Source organism: Cyprinodon tularosa, unplaced genomic scaffold (genome assembly GCF_016077235.1).
Source record: "Cyprinodon tularosa strain WSP-4 unplaced genomic scaffold, ASM1607723v1 ctg622, whole genome shotgun sequence".
In the NCBI taxonomy this organism is placed as follows: Eukaryota; Metazoa; Chordata; class Actinopteri; order Cyprinodontiformes; family Cyprinodontidae; genus Cyprinodon; species Cyprinodon tularosa.
Genome location: NW_024039366.1, coordinates 307,193 through 324,466, shown reverse-complemented (window position 1 = coordinate 324,466; position 17,274 = coordinate 307,193). Strand labels below are relative to the sequence as shown.

The 17,274-nt window shown below is 39.6% G+C and overlaps 1 protein-coding gene across 4 annotated transcripts in view; it reads right to left on the bottom strand.

Moving 5' to 3' along the window:
* The window catches only part of hdac5 (histone deacetylase 5), a 117,173-nt gene that overhangs the window by 61,858 nt on the left and 38,041 nt on the right, over positions 1-17,274 (bottom strand). For 2 of the 4 annotated variants that reach the window (XM_038307864.1, XM_038307863.1), the window contains exon 3: positions 2,507-2,593. In XM_038307864.1, coding sequence (XP_038163792.1) covers positions 2,507-2,593 — 87 coding nt within the window. Of the gene's footprint in view, positions 1-2,506; positions 2,594-14,686; positions 15,830-17,274 lie in introns of those variants that run through there. The other 2 variants (XM_038307862.1, XM_038307860.1) reach the window with 2 other exon arrangements.

Here is a 17,274-nt window from a genome sequence, read left to right as displayed (position 1 = left end):
ACCTTTTGTTATATTGCGATTATATTGAAAATGCTATTTATTGCCCAGCCCTAGTTAGCATATTATGCAACAGACTGGCCACCTATCTAGGGTGAACCCCGCCTCTCGCCCGTAGACAGCTGGAGATAGACACTGGCCCCACAGTTCGGAAGAGGATTAGGGCCAATGAAAAAAAATAAAAAAGTTTAAAGTTTTATTTCAGTTTAACATGGGAAAAAAAGTCAGAATTCTGACTTTTTTTCTCAGAATTCTGACAGATAACAAACATGTTAGCATCAAGCCATAGCCATGTCTGTTTTAGAGATTAGCTCTCTTGTTTTAATGACCTTCTGCTCCTCCATTAATGAGGGCACGTAAAAAGTTGCCTAATTCCGTCATTTTCCACCAATGTGCCACTGGCCACCTCAAACAACTCACATCTTTGTCAGTGAAGCTGAGTGCTCTCACATCTCTTCCTTCATGGTGCCCATCTACACTAAGATCCACAATTCTGAGATTAAAGTCAGAATTCTGAGAAAAAAGTCAAAATCCTGAGATTAAAGTCAGAATCCTGAGATTAAAGTCAGAATTCTGACGTTTTTTCCCATGTTAGACTGAAATAAAATTTAGAAATCAGTTAACTTTTTTTTTTTTTCAGTGGCCCTAATCTTCTTCCATACCACAGCCACCCTGACAAATATTAAGCTCAAAAAAATGGATGGATGGATAGTTAGAATATTAAAGCTACAGTGTGTAATTTTCAGCGACATCTAACGTCCAGACTGCAGACCGCAGCAACATGAACATCTCCCCCCCACCGCTTCTCCCCCCCAACAGTACGGCAAGCGTTAGGGGACAAAATGTCTTCCACGACGTCGGAATCACCTACCTTCTCAAGTGATGAGGTTTGTTTACATAGATAATTTTACAGATAGTATTTCATTAGTCTGTGTAGGGTATAGATTTCATGTAGACTTTAGATAATAAATATACCCGTTATTTTTTCTACATCGTTGTGACGTTTTGGTGAGCTGCTTTGCATGGTGATATAAACAGACGAAGGAATTGTAGTCATTAGTTTAACAGCAAGATTGTGTTCGCTGGAAGAATATATATTCCCCGTTTACAGAGTCCAAGTCTTGTTTGTGGCACGGGGGTTACAAGGCGAGGAAGAGGGCGAGGGCAGAGAGGCCGGGGTGGGCGTGCAGCTAGGGCCAGGCGAGGGAGGGGAGCCAGCGGGGTGAGAGCAGAGGAAGAAAGGCTTGAAGATCTCCAAAGGAGCCGGAGAGAAGTAACCGAGGTATATATCCAGAAAATTATTTTACAGAAAATTACTGAATCATTACCTGTGAAACGTCAGGGACGTTGCTGAATAAGTATACTGGAGAGTAACAGCATCATCACGCAGCATGTTATTGTTTTAGACAGGTCTGAGCATTCTGTACTCCAAAAACTGCAGTGATATTAGACAATTGTGTGTGTAGGATTATTTACCTGTCCAAGAGAAAACTGGCAACTTGAGCGTCACTTTGAAAACCTTTTTCCTCCATCAGTGACTTCCATCGTGTAAATGCCGTGCCAATGTTGATCCGTGTTTTTTGTCGTTTCTTGTCACGCTTGCGTTTATTCTCGTCGTGTTTCCGCTTCTTAGATGACGGGGGTTCGGTGTCCGCCGCTTTTCGTTGTGATACAAAGTAGGCACGATCCTCCATTCGTCTGATGTTTGGCCACACAGTGCCAAACAGTTTGCAAAGTCACTCGCGCCTGCCGCCTTGTTCACCTTTCTTGTTACTGAGGCGCAGTATACCTGCTTCTTCTTCTTCTTTGGTTTCAGGCAGACTAAACGCTTCTCAGGCATAGTACTGCCATCTACTGTTCAGTACCGTCTCAGTTAATCTCTCTCAACTTGCCGTAGTTATTTTCGAGCGTAATGGGCGATCTCGCAATCGCTAGTTTGTTGCCTCTGCGCTTGCCGTAGCGCAAAGATGTCAGCCTCCATGGCTGCGAGACCCGCTCCTATGTAATTATAAATAACGAATTCTAAGGCAACGCAAATATTATGGTTAAATGGCTGAGCTCATAGGTGATGATAAATAACATAGTTATGTATAATATATTAAATTTCTGACTTTATATCCCTGTAATTATTACACACTGTAGCTTTAATAAACTAAGCAGCAGCAACCTCCTCATGGATTTTGAGCCCCTCTTCTTTTAAGTCAGCACCTATCCTCAAAAGATTTGGGGGTTTTGTTGCCTTGAATCTGAGAAATGTAACGGCTGGATGAAGCCATTTCTCAGCCCTATAACAAAGTTACTACCATCTATAAAATCAGACACTTCTAATGCAAAGTTAACATTTTTTAAAATGTGTCTATTTTGAGTTATATTCAAGTACTTTTGAACCTCGTTAAGATGAGCGCATTTTGTTTATGTTCTGATGCGTAAAATCCTAAATCTGAAAGTGTGTGTAGTTTTATATTTCGTATTATCTGATTCTGCTTGTTTTTCTTGGGAGGAAACTCACCGCCTTCCCCCCCGCCTCCTCGTTGCTCACTTGTTTCTTCGACTGGGCTCTGCATACCTGATGGTAGGCTGCTATTTACCTCCAAGACTGAGGGAGAAAAACAGAGAGAAGTAAATGATTAGCCTTGGACAGTGAACAGTGTTACGTCCCTCAGGAATTTCCACAGAGTGTATCAAGTCAGCTTCTATTTCCTTCACACAAACAGTGGTAGTGAAAGTCAGGGACACAGTGTCCTGCCTCCCTAAAATAGGCACAAACCTAACATTAGCCGTAACACTGTTACCTTGGCATTAGTATAAAGTATATTCAGCACGTTTCAGCTGAAGGACACAGAGGAGAATGATTACTGCTGGAAAAACAAAACTGTCACAGAGGATGCAAAATATCGCATAAAGTTGGCGACAAAATTTGGAGAGATGAAAAAAAAATGAAGATGTTTTCCATTAATAATTATGTTTAGCAGGCATGGGAGGGTTTGTGGCGGGTCTAAACCTGTCAGGTTACGTATGTAGAAACTCATCAGATTGTCAAAAGAACTTATCACAAATAATGTACAGAGACTGTAGAAATATCTTGCTGTCATTTGTGCGTATGGTTGCCTAGAGCAGTGACTCGCAACCAGGGGCACAAGTACTTGTACTCCTAGTGGTTCATGAGTGCATTGCAAGGAGTTAAAAAATATGTATATTATTTCTCAGGTAATACGATGAAATAGGGCTGGGATCTGTTCTGCTTTGTGAGGACCCATAGAACAAGCTTTTTTCAACCAAAAAATAATTTATTCTTACATATTTGAGTTCACCTTCAGCTTTGACACACAATAAAACTAAGCTGAGGAACAGATTGGATGTAGAAAACAGCCTGGGATCAGCTGATTTTCCACACCTGAGCTCATCAAAGCAAGCTCAGGTGTCCTGAATGACGAAAACAATATAAAAAGATATGGTTTCAGTCTGACTATAATTTTTGTTCAGTATTGTGTTCCCAATTCCTCAAGTTTAAAGGAAAAGTCGGTAATATTCAGAATACAAACTTCTGAAAGTAATTCAAATATGAAATTATTCCATACTGTTTAATAAATGATAAGTGTTTTAATTAAGAGTAATTTCATCTGAATGTGCATTACTGTAGACATCCATGTTTGTCAAAGAACACTACTGCCACCTACTGGTTTGTGACGTCACGGTGCGGTATCGGCTGTTGATCAAGGCCTAGTGCTGTATCTGGTGTTTGTCACAACGCGCTATTATCCAAGTCATCTTGAAAACATTCTTCTTTCAAATGTTGGCTACATATTACGTGTTTTTTCTCTGGCCAGAAGTTCGATGGCAAATCCTCCCTCTTCAAGTTGGCAATCCAAATTTTTTTTTCTTTTCACTTTTACCCGATGTATTCCAACATCCAGCTGCCATGCATGTGGGCATTGTCAGTTTCACTATAGCTCTGGTGAATTTCAATGGTGAAGTCCTCTGGAAATGTTCAATAATTGTTGTTGATTGCAGATGTGTCCAGTAGTTCCCATTGATTTTGCTTGTAAAGCAGGGAGAATGGCGCTAGGCTTACCGCACCGTGACGTCACTGCCGGATGATGTCAGGAGTGAGGCACTATATTTGGGCAAAAACGGCCGCTCCCAGACTCAGTGATCACAACGAAAATTCATGTTCAGACAAAATGCCCAAAGGGGTTAACAAGTCTAAAAACATGGGGAAACTAGCCTGGATGTAGGATTAGGCCACTTCCTGGGAAACGTTGCTACCACAAGCTGGGAGGTCAGGATATTTCCTACCTGCATGCCAGGAAGTAGATTCAATTAGGACTTACTCACACAGTGAAGTCTGACCTTTGTAATGCGCTCTTCATGGTCAGCTGCCACACTTTCTAGTTCTGCATCTCACATGTCTTATAATCTCATTAAACAGCAACATTGACGGTAATGCCAAGCTGGTTAGCTCTGTCCAGGAGGATTGGAACTAGTTTGGCCTGGGACTATGATCAGATAGTAAGGAGTGACAGTAGGGGAACTAGATCTGCTTTTCTTTTAAGTATCTTGTCTTTGCACAATGTCTTCTTGCATCTCAATAGACTAGAGTATGACTGAGAATGTCTTTTGATTTAATGATTATTTCTGAATCTTTGAAATAATAAACAAAGTTGATTGCATCCAGCAACAGGAATTAATAGTAAAGTTATACATTTTCTTTATATATATATATATAATTGATGTGTAATCAATCTAAATTAGTTTAACTTTTTATACAGAACCACATAAATAAATAACGTGTTTAAATCATTGGTCATTTACTACCTGATTTTTTTCCAGTCATGAATAGAATCTGGCCTTCCTTCTGGGGTTTCAATCAATCATGTTTAGTCATTGCTAATTTTTCCAACTTCAGGGGTGTTTTGTGCTTGCTTTGAAAGCTGATGATTTGATGTATTTTACTTTAACCTGTCAGAGTTTTCTGCGAGAAAATGTGATAATATGGCTCAACTGAATCATTATTTCCATCAGGCGATCACTCAGAACTCTGGTTTCATCAGGGGAAATAATCTGTTCTATAACAAGAGAGATAACTGTTCAAAATTGGCATCAGAACCACCATTGAACAAAACAGCATGCTATAAAAGACCTTGAAAAACATTTGTATTAGATTAAATGAGATTTAAATATAATGCAGTATATAGAGAAAATCTGTGTATGTTTCAAAACTAGATTGCAAAAAGAAAACACCCATGATGTCTTTGAAACCTAAATCCAAAAATAAATACCGGTAATTGTAATAATTAAAAATAAGTTGTGTTTAATGTTAAGTGTTTTATATTACTTTTAGCCATCCAATTAAAAAAGAAAATATACTGCTGTAGTTAGAGTGAGAGAAGTTTGGCTCCAGAAATTAATTTTTACAACTGTTGCAGTTAAATCTAAGCTATAGAAAATGATCAGCTTAAAAGACTCTTTAAGTAAAAAGATGTGGAAAGACGGTCAGGAGAAAATAAAAACAATGTTTTAGAAAATTTGATAACTTGTAACACTTTTCAAACCTTTATAGGGCAAGTTACCGTTTTTGATCACTTGCATACCCCTTACAAATATCCCTCCCCGTCCCTCAGTGATGTCTAGAAGAACAAGATCTATATCCAGCCATTCAGCAAAGATACTGCTGCATGGCTGTACATCTTATTTTGGCATTTGATCAATTAGATGAACCCTTGAATGATATATTACCTATTGTACATTAAGTTTTGTAAAAAAGGTTACAAGCTAATAAAAAAGTTAAAAAGCCTAGTTAACAATTATAGTTAGGTAATGACAATAATGTAATGTCATCAGGAAACTAAGATGTGAGTTGAACTGGTTTAATGTAAACATCAATACCGCATAATGACTGTTAGTCACAGCATAATTTAAAGAAGACAAAAGTGTCAGCGATGAAATGTTTGCCGTTTTGGTGTCGATTGAACATGCAATGCAGCAGATGTTCAGAACACAACTTTCTGCAGATGGTCCAAAATGGTAGACTGATAAAGATTAGGCATGTCTGTAATTTAAACATTAAAAAATAGCTTTTTTTATTTTAGATTTTTTTTTTTTTTTTCACTTAACCTCTTAAACCCTAAGGGGATATAAATAAATTTCTGCCTGACAAAAACACACAAAAGTAAATAACTTATAGCCTCAAAGCTATTAGATTTAAGAAGAAACTTTTGGTACGTCTGTAAAGGTAAGATGTCATAGAATGGTTTTCTGGTGTCAGCACCATTGTAGCTTTGACCCTGCCTGAAATATTAGGGACAAAATACAAAATATTTTGCAATTTTTGAACCTCGCCAAAATTTTCTTTGAAATAAACATTGCAAAACACTACCAAAATATTATTTATAGCACAAAAAAGTAGTACAGACTTTCAAATCTAAATGTTGTGTAAAAATATACAAAATGTGGACTCAATCAGATGAATCATATTTATTTTAGAATGGTATTAGTGAGAAATTTCTTAGGCGGAGAGGCCATTTTGGCACATTTATCCATAAATGTCACCAAACTGTGCCAAATATGTTTTTTACATCAAAACTGGGGGTTTGGTAAAACTACAAGGTCATGTAGCAGCTGGACCCGCCGGTGGGTCCGTAGGGTTCAAGGGGTTAAAGAAACTTGAAATTACCAACAGATTGTTACTTTTTTCTCTTTTTATTCAGAAACAGAAAATCCAAGGAGCCAACCATACGCTATTAATGACTTTGAACATTGAAAATGTCAGTTATAGTAGCAGCCATTCAAAATGGCCCCTCCCAGCCTTCCTGCCTGCAGCTGTCAGCAAAATCCCCTCCAACTTCCAGCCAGTGGAGTGACCCCCCTCTTGGATATTTTTTTTTTTTTTACTCTGACTCCAACCTTTCACTGAATTACAGGGTCTGACGACCAGGAGATGACGCTTCTCTTTAAATCTTAATGTCCACAAATCATGACAAAAATAATATTTTATTACAAAGTTTGATGTTTAAAAAGGAATTGTAGGGGACCAGCCAAGGGCCCAACGAGGAAAGTGGGGAAATTTGTAATGGCTACTATTGTATTTCAATAACCAAGTGATACAACAGGTTTTTTAATCTTATTTTTGATTCTTTTACATTAAACGTGACATAATCAGAACATTACATCAGCCAACTAATATAACACTATAAATACAAAAATGTAGTGCAGTGAAAGGTATGTTTAATACCTTCTCAGAGGTCCTTTTCTAATAAGTAATTTTTATCCAAGCCTGATCAGAAGGCTAATTTATGAAATATATATTATATTTGTGCATCTTGTGAATATTTAAGAGAATCCTTTCTAAAAAAATACTTGGACCTTACCCAGAGGCGGTTAAAGCTCATCCTTACAGTTTCTGCTTTGTAACAGTTACTGTGGATGAAAACCTGAAACTGAAAAATGTAGATAAACATGGCTATGTGTGTGTTTGTTTGCTTTTTTAAAATGTTTTTATATTTAGACATATGCAACTGCTCATATCTAAATAACCTAAACAAATATCCCGGCGCTTTACTGTGACGCATGTGTCTCCCTTCCACTACCACAAACTGTCTCTGTGTCTGGGTGTGTGTTTGGGAGTGTGTGCCTGTGTGGGAGTGTGTGTGTACGTGAGAGACAGCTCTGTGAGTGTGTGTACAACAGTCCGCTTGGCAAGAGAGCCGCATTCCACAGCAGCAAGCGTCTGACGTCAAAGCAGGGACATTTATAGTCTGGTAAACACACACTCACATGCAGTCTGACAAAGAGGTGAAACTGAGGTACCATTTCACTCCATCCAGAAAGTTTCTTAGCTGAATTTTAGCCACTTTTCACAGTAGTTATAAACTGACTCATGATCAAGAAAATGATCAAGCAAGTTAGGAGTTTGAACTGTTTGTTTTGCACATAAAAATTATAAAGCAGAGCTTATGACAACAAAATTGTATTTGAAGCCACCATGCTAAATAACAAGCAACACTGCAAGATTAGCTGGGCTTTAGTAATATTCAATTCAGTTTATTTAAAAAGTGCCAATTCACAACACATGTCAGCTCAAGGCACTTTACAGAAACAGTTCAACCAAATCATACAGTTAAACTGATTCAAACTTTTCTATCTAAGGAAAAGCAGTTGATTGCATCGACTCATTGACTCTTCAGCAATCCCTCACACTAAGCATGCTTGTAGCGACAGTGAAGAAGAAAAACTCCCTGTTAACAGGAAGAAATCCCCAGCAGAGTTAGGGCCGACTGGGGTTCAAGGAGAGAGAAAATAAACAATTTTATTTTCAAAATATTGACATAACACATACTTCAATGGATCATAATGGGATTTTTTTGTGTCATAGACTGGAGTATACACTTGTGAAGCAGAGCAAAGTTTTTCTAATATTTTTTAAACAACACCTTTATCAGACACACTGACCTTTAACTTTAGGGATTATATTTCAAGATGTTTCACCTTTTACATATTTTTTTTTCTTATTGAGACAAAAATCTGAGGAACCTTACATGGCTCAGGTTGTTTCTGACATGGAAACAACCTGACATCTAACGATTATTTTGCAATCGATTAATCTGTCGATTACTTTTCACATTAACTGATTGATAATCTGATAGCAAAAGGTTCCTTAAAGAAGACTTTTGACCAAATTAAACCAGGTGAAACTAAAATGTTTGCACTTGAGGATTTCTGGATAGAGAAGATTGACAGACGAAAAAGATTTTAATCTTAAATGCAAAAAGTTTATGTATTTTTTTTTTACAATTTTGGTGTAATTGCTGCTAAAAGTGGGTTGCTCTGTCAGCTAAAGGCACGTTTTAGATTCTCTACACTCTAGTAAACCATTCACAGCTTGCTACATTAGATGATGATTATTTCAATAATTGTTTAATCATGACTAATCTGATTAATTGTCTCACCCCTAATATCAACATTAACTAGCATTCCCAAAGAAGATGCTGCTACCTAAATATTAGATTTGCAGTAGTCAATGCTCAGAAATTGCCTGATTTTCACATGATCGGCCATGACCTGTTGCATTTTTGAGTCTCTGAGCAGACACGCATGTTTCTCCTGCGCTTGGTCCAAGTTTTTTTTGGTCAGAGAGCACACAACAGCAGGGGTGAATCCCCCAGACACCAGTGGTAAGGTGAAACAGGGTTCTAGAACTCAAACAAGCAGCTGGAAATCAGTGTGAGAACATTGGCTGAGGAGCCCCATAACCAGCCATGCCCCCTGCCAGAGCTAAGCTCGTGGAACAGGGGGAGAGGCGGCAGCTTGCTGGTGCGGCTTGGAGGTAGCACGACGAAACAGTCCTTCCAGGGCTGAATTGAAACTGCTTTTTCAAAAGCTGCCAAGAAACCTTTTAAGAGAACTAACCACTTCATTCTTTATCAACAGTATTTTCTCTTTCTTCCATCTCAATTTAAAAAAGCATGTCTCCCCTGCATCCTTCTCACTCCAACAGTGATCAATTCATGATGCGTTTTCATCTCCTAATTTCTACACTAAAAACAACGTTAATGAGACAACAGTACTGAAGATTTAATGGATTTGATGCCGTGCATTCCTCGGCAGATATTGATTTTGTGATTGACTACCAAAATCCTGATTGAGTTCATAAAACCGGAAGTGATCTACAGCACAATGTGTTGTTGAGGACGTTGAAAGGAGACAATGTGCCAATGGGAAGGTGGGTCAAGCTCCTGGTGGTTCTGACCACACCAGTGGTTTTAACTAGGGCTGAAACATTAATCGACTTAATTGTGATTAATTAATTATTTAAATAATCACCGACTAATTTGGTAACCAATTTATCATTAACTGGAGAGTAGAGACTATACAACATGCCTTTAAATGAAAGAGCCACCCAATTAGAGCAGTAACTTTATCAAAATTGTAAAAACAAATATCTAAAAATCCTCATTTAAAATTTAAAAAAATATTCTGTATATCAATATGGTCGGTTCAGAACTGCTAAAGTGGAAACTGGTTTAATTTCGTAAATCAGTCTTTTTTAAGGAACCTTTGGTTATTCAATTATTAATCAATTAATCTAAAAAATAATCTACAGATTAATCACTTTGCAAAATAATCGTTAGTTGCAGCCCTAGACTTAACCAATCCAAAATATCGATGGATTGGCTAGATCTGCATGAGTCTGCACACAGATGCAGTGTTCAGATACTCTCAGGTAAATTCAAATGTGTGCAGATCTAAAAAAAGGCAACATTTTTCTTTGTGCTCTTTTTGTTTTCAGTCAGTCACACTGCTGCTGCCAGGGGAGGTATTTCTGGAGACCGGTGTTTCTTACCTCAGAACCTCCTCGCTTTTACTCTCTTTCTCATTTTGTTTTGCAAAAAGAAAATAGGCTCCATGACGTCAGCCCTGCAAAACACTCAGCTAAGGGAGAGAGAGGGAGAATAGAGCTAGCAAGACCGAGAGTGCGGTAAAAATAGGATAATAGCCGTGTGTACTTTAGACAAATTAGAAGCTAAGAGACAGAGACAAGAGGCCTCATGAGAGCTGTTGCTATAGAGACTTTAGGGTAGGTTGGTAAACTGTAGGTCATCCACTACTGGTATTGTGTTTTCGGTTGAAGCCCTCATAATATCTTTGAAAACATCTATTCAGTTATACTTAGTTTGATGAACACAGCTCTTTAGGTCCTCTCCTTTGCCTTTTCTATAACACTAACATACAGTGTTTTGCATGAGGTTGAAGACCTCATGACTTTTTATCATTTTGCAAATTAAAACCTCGAACTTTACTGTACTTAAAAACACAAAAAATATTATTCTCACTGTACCACAGGGATTGTGTTTTAGTCAAGTGCTGTGAAATCGTGATCCTGTGTGTGGTGGAAAGTACAACATCCCATCATCATATTCAGAATTCAAACTTCTCAGAGTACTTTAAATGTAAAATTGTTACATACTGTTCAATAACTGATAAATGTTTTTAATTAAGAGTAATTTCTTTGAATGTGCTTTACTGGAGGCATCCTCCACGGACGGGTTGGTCGTTGGATCGCCAACTTGAAGAGGGAGGATTTGCCATCGAACTTCTGGCCAGAGAAAAAAACCCGTAATATGTAGCCAACATTTGGAAGAAGAATGTTTTCAAGATGACTTGGATAATAGCGCGTTGTGACAAACACCAGATACAGCACTGGGACTTTGATCAACAGCCGATACCGCACCGTGACGTCACTAACCAGTAGGTGGCAGTAGTGTTCTTTGACAAACATGGATGCCTCCAGTAAAGTAGGGGTGTAAATAATAATCATTTTGTATCGATGCATTGATCCAACAGCCGACGATTCGATGCATCGATACGTCTGCAAGAGAATCGATTCATGTTTTTTTTTTTCCTCTGGTCTATTTTTATCCATTTGCTCCTGGACGTAATTCTCCCTCCCGTGCTGCGGTGGCGCTAAACCTATTTTTCCCTCCTACCTCGCTTCCTCGTTATACTCTTACAGCAGTGTGTCACAGTGAGCTTGACACAGACATTTTTGATTTATGCTCAATACTGAAGTGTGGTCTGTGCTACGCTGGGGGTCTAGATACGGCCGAGGCGGTGAGGAAGTGGGGGCGAGTTTAGTCTGACTACGGAGGGACATGAGGACCAAAAAGAGCGGGGATCCAGGTGGAAAAAGGGTCCCAGTGTTCTCGAGCACCTCGCTCTCAGTGGGTCCAACTTCAAGAGTTGTTTTCCGCAATTTCGGTCATAAAAACCAAATAAGCCGGCCTCCTGTCTGCGGTCAGCTACAATTTGGGAGAGGTGCAGCAGAGCGTCTGTGGAGGGGGCGGGGACGTCAACACTCTGGAGCCCAGGTATTGATAGATAGATTCTGAAAGGCCTTGCATAAAAAAAATACTGCACAAAATCAGTGCAATGAGTGCAATGATTTTGTGCAGTATTTTTTTATGCAAGGCCTTTCAGAATCTATATCACAGAGGTATTATTATTTTTCAGTGAATGAGGTTTTATTAGGAACAGGTGGAGTAAAACTTTTCTACTTCTGTTATTTGCTGTTGTTTCTAAAAAAAAAAAAAAAAAAAAGCATAACCTTATTGCAGCTTTCATTGATTTAATTCAAATTTGAAAAATTTTCTAGCCTGTAAGGTGTAAAAAAATAATTAAAATAAAATAGAACCAATTAATCGAATCGAATCATACCGTGGTGTATTCCTGAGTATCAAAAATAATCGAATCGCTGGGTCAGGAAATCGATACTGAATCGAGTCGCCATGATGCAGGTACATTATAACCCTCATCTCCACAAAAGAATTTAATCTAAGATTACTGTTATGCTACGTTCAAACCTAACGCACTTTGAGTAGCAGAAGAAGCTGGTTTCCCTGTAAAGTCTATGGTTGATGCACATTAAGGTGCATCCAAAGGTACAGCAGTGCATCTAGAGCAGCAGGAGCAGCGCATCTTGAAGCATCTGAGTAGCTGAACTGGGAGCTGTCAGGGAGACAGACACAGCACCTCTAATGCAGGTCGTTATGATCACTCCTATGAAACAGTTTATTTACACCTAAATTCACTTAAAATGTCGAAACCTGCCAGCAAAATGTGTTCACTTTTATTATCCTGGTGCCTGAAAAACATAACATCTACTTCCAGCCGCCACAAACAGTAGGGGAAAACCCCCAAAAGGCCTGAGGCAGCAGCTGCTGGGGATTCCCAGTGACAGTGCACCTCCGGGATGTGGGGGTCTGAGTAGCTCCTACAGTCAAATAATAGTTGAGGGTAGGATCATAATCTTGATGAACTGTCTGCACAGATGATATTTTCAGGTGGACTCTCTCACCTGAAAACACTTTTCTATGTTTTACCCACTGATCACAGCTAATACAGCGAAGCCACTCTGCCATTGAACACAGGAGCAGCAGAATCATCGGAACCATCTGGACACACATTACTGGACGCGCTTCAGCAGCAACTTTGATACGTTTGACCTTAATCTGTGCAGGCATCGAAAATCAAGCAATAGGCAAGCAATGAATGATTTTTTTGCAAATAAAAAAAAATCATGCTTCCATTTTTCTTTTAATAAACACTAAAGTAATTTATTTAGATTTATTTTCAAAGACATAATTGTTTAGTTCCCTCCAGTAAGAAAAACTGCATTATCTTTAAATAATATCAAGGGCTATGAACATTCAGAATCCACTGAATTAAAAAGGAATCCCTAAAAATGTGCTGGTGTGTATATGATGTTCTTGATGAGACCATTCCAATAAATTCTGCAGAATATGCTGTTTTTGCATATTAAGTCCATCAACTTTGAGCAGCTACCTCACTCATGCAAAAGAAGCCCTACAACAGGATGCTGCAACCACCATGTTTTTTCAGGATGTTGCTGTGTGAAAGGTATTGTGGAGGATGATTTTTTTAAAAGACCCACCCTCTCCACTTAAGAAAAAATAAGGGATATGCCCAACCCTGAACCCGCCCCCGAGAGGGATCGCCTATTAAATGCGTGCGAAAGCGTGCACAAGCCCATTTTGTCCTTGTGCACGCCCGGTTCAAAAGTTGCTGTTCTCATACCTTATACAAGCTTACTGTGTCTAAAAACTAACCCCTAAATCCCTCAATCACTATATAGAGTTCATCATATAGAGGAATTTATAGTGAATTAATTTAAGTGACTGTTGTGGGCAGATGATCACTGCTTTTTGCTCCGTTGGTCACGTAACTCCTCCTCCACCATGCGGTGCCCGGCCACTTTTGTTATTAGTCGTCACTGTTGGGTAGAAGAAGCCTATTGCGACAGCAGGCCGCTATGACAGCAAATCCCATAATGCTTTGCGATGAGAGCTCTCCGTGCAAAGCATTCTGGGATATATCTGCCTCTTCTGAGGCCTTGATTTTCTTCTCATAAAGTTGGTAGACAATTTATCTACGCTCACCGTTTTCAAGGAACCGCCTTGAGAAAGGTGAGCTTCAATGACTGTCTGAAACCGTAGCCCACAACACATATACGCAGCTGAAAGTGCGCATGCGCAGAAAAAAACAACTAACGGGACGGGCAGGTAGGATGACTATACACAAACATATCACCAGAATAACTCACAATTAGGAGGAACATTTATTTGGACGATCCACCCACAAATAAAAGATTGTCCTCTATACCTTGTCTTAAGGGTTAAATTTTACTCTTTTTTTTCCCCCTCCAACATAGGGATTATTAAGTGACTCCTCAAGGTAAAAGGGTTTATATTGGCACATCATAGGGAAGGAGGCTGCATCAAATGCACATCATAAATTTCACATTTTCTAACACCACTGAATTCAGAAATAAAGGTATATGAATACCTTCATGAGCCACTTTGTAAGTTACAGCTCAAAAGACTGACCGCTGTTCATGCTTATTAAGTGTCCGAAATAGAATCACACACCTGCCTCTTCCACATGGGATCTAAGACCTGCGGGTTTCCTCCTAAAACTGCACCCTATCAAATCTTCCATTCTCTATTAGAGAATGCCAGCCAGCTACATTCTCATACCCCACTCCATCAATCAAATATACAAACACTTTATAATCTCACATATGAAAGGCTTGTTTAAAACAGGCAAATGCATTCATTCATTTCATCAAACACCATTTTCTAACATCCCCACCTCTACCTTCCCAGAGATGACTCACCAGCAGCAGTCATGTCAGCACCAGTGCCCCTGCTGCCGTTGAGGAGCTCCAGAGGCTTGTGGCGGCTGTCTGTGCTGCCAGTGGAAAAACAGGATTCAGTCTCATAGATGGTCTGCAGCATGGTGCACAATCCTGTCACTGTGGGATGCACCAGCATGCCAGGACAAAAAACTGCTGCTTAAGTAGGTGAAGGGAAAGCAGTCAGCTGCACCTCAGATGTAGCAGCATAGTTTAAGAGAGGCTAAATCTGCCACAGATTGTGGAACAAAAATACTCAATTAGGTCTTAACTGCCCCATCAAGTTAAAAAAAAAAAACACAAGCACAAGTGTTTTATTGCGTAATCCAGCCTCGGTTGGGATCGCAGATTTGCTTGGGACTTCTGTGGCTGCTTGGTTTGTGTTGTTTTGATTGGTCTCCGACACCTTAATTAATTCCTCTTCTTCTTCAAAGCAGGTATGGTTTCCAGGAAGTTCTCTCTCCAATGGGATTTAGGGGATTAGAGTAATAGTAAATGATAAGAGACCAGGCTTCCATAGATCTCCCTAAATCCTCTGCTGGCTCCTGAAAACAGTGACAACGGCTGGTGAACTTGGTGAGCTATCCATCAGTGTTTAGCAAAAGGAAGGAAAGTTTGTTCATTCTGTTGCGGTGGCTGGTCTGGGTCAAAAATCCCAACAAAGGAAAACCAGGTTCATATCAATCCCCTCCCGATGACTGATTTTGTGAGCCGAACAACAACAAAATTCCCAGACGAAGGAGAAGCCAAGTTCCCCCTGCTCCGTAACATCAAAGGATCTTTTCGCTGTTCCCCTCCTTGCTGAAGAGGACAGAGAGAGAATTAGAGGAGGAGGAAGAGCAGCAAAGATGTAAATAGCTTTGAAAGAGCACTCCCCGAGGTTCCATGTTTCCAAAATTAGAACGAGGCTCAGAGAAAAAGGCAGTGAGAGGGAGACCGCATGAAAGGAGAACAGGGCAGCTGGGTTGGAGGACCGAAGCGGAGAATCCTGATTCCTTCCCTAAAAACCTGATCAGAAAGCCGATTTGATCCAATCAGATAGGTATTATTCGCAGCATCAAAGTCACTGGAGTATATGGGGGAGTGTGTCTGTGACGCTCTACGGGCTGGTGAATGGATGGAGGGGGGAGGCAGAGAGAGAGAGAGAGAGAGAGAGGTGGCATTAAGTGGATCACTGGGTAGGAAAGAAGTCAGACAGAAGGAAAGAATAGTCAGCAGTTAATTTTATTTCAACTAAGGAACACAAGCTGAGCAGGAAAACAAGGAGCTTTAAACATTCCCTTCTAAACATGTTTCACTGATGAAGAAAAGAGAAGAGAAGAGAAGAGAAGAGAAGAGAAGAGAAGAGAAGAGAAGAGAAGAGAAGGAGATGGTGCTTCATGGAGGGAGTTGGTCTGAAAATAGTCTGCTGTAGTGGAGGAGGAGCCACAGATAAAAATAGACAGCAGCAGCAGCAGAGAGACAGAGTTGTAGGTATAGCTCTAGGGTGCAGTGTTGGGGTGAGTGTGAAGCAGGCGGTCGGTTGTATTCAGTTATGTCCTTTCTCTCCACTGCACGTCTCCAAGACAATCTACTATATCCATCATACAATGGGATCAAAACCAGTTTTTTGCCCAAAATATCAAAGCCTCATTAAACTACCACATAAAGCCTAACATTAAACACTACTGTTCAGGTAAAAGCACATTTGCTGCTCTGCCAGAAATTTCACAGTTGCACTGGTGTTAAAGGAAAAGTCCGCTCAGCAAGGATCATCAATGGATCCTTACTTATACCTAAAATTAATATGTTCGCAGTGATTTCATTAATTTAGCGTTAATCAGTAAAAAAATAAAGGTAATAATTTTCGTGGCGATCACAGAGTCTGGGAGCTGCCATTTTTGCCCAAATATAGTAGCCCCTCCCTCCTGCCATCTTCCAGCAGTGACGTCACGGTGCGGTAAGCCTAGCGCCATTCTCCCCGCTTTACAAGCTAAATCAATGGGAACTACAAGACACATCTGCAATCAACAACAATTATTGAAGATTTCCAGAGGACTTCACCATTGAAATTCACCAGAGCTATAGTGAAACTGACAATGCCCACGTGCATGGCAGCTGGATGTTGGAATACATCGGGTAAAAGTGGAAACAATGACATTTGTTATTTCACCTTTCTAAATCCTGACATCGAACTTCTGACCAGAGAAAAAACCCGTAATATGTAGCCAACATTTGCAAGAAGAATGTTTTCAAGATTACTTGAATAATAGCGCGTTGTGACAAACACCAGATACAGCACTGGGACTTGATCAACAGCCGATACCGCACAGTGACGTCACAAACCAGTAGGTGGCAGTAGTGTTCTTTGACAAACATGGATGCCTCCAGTAAAGCACATTCACATTAAAATTACTCTTAATCAAAAACCCTTATTATTAATTGAACAGTTTGTAATAATTTCATATTTAAAGTACTTTCAGAAGTTTGAATTCTGAATATAACCAGACTTCTCCTTTAAAAAACATTCCTGTTCAGCAACAATCTAAGGGACGAAATGTTGAAAACCTTTGCACTGTGGAAATAACTCT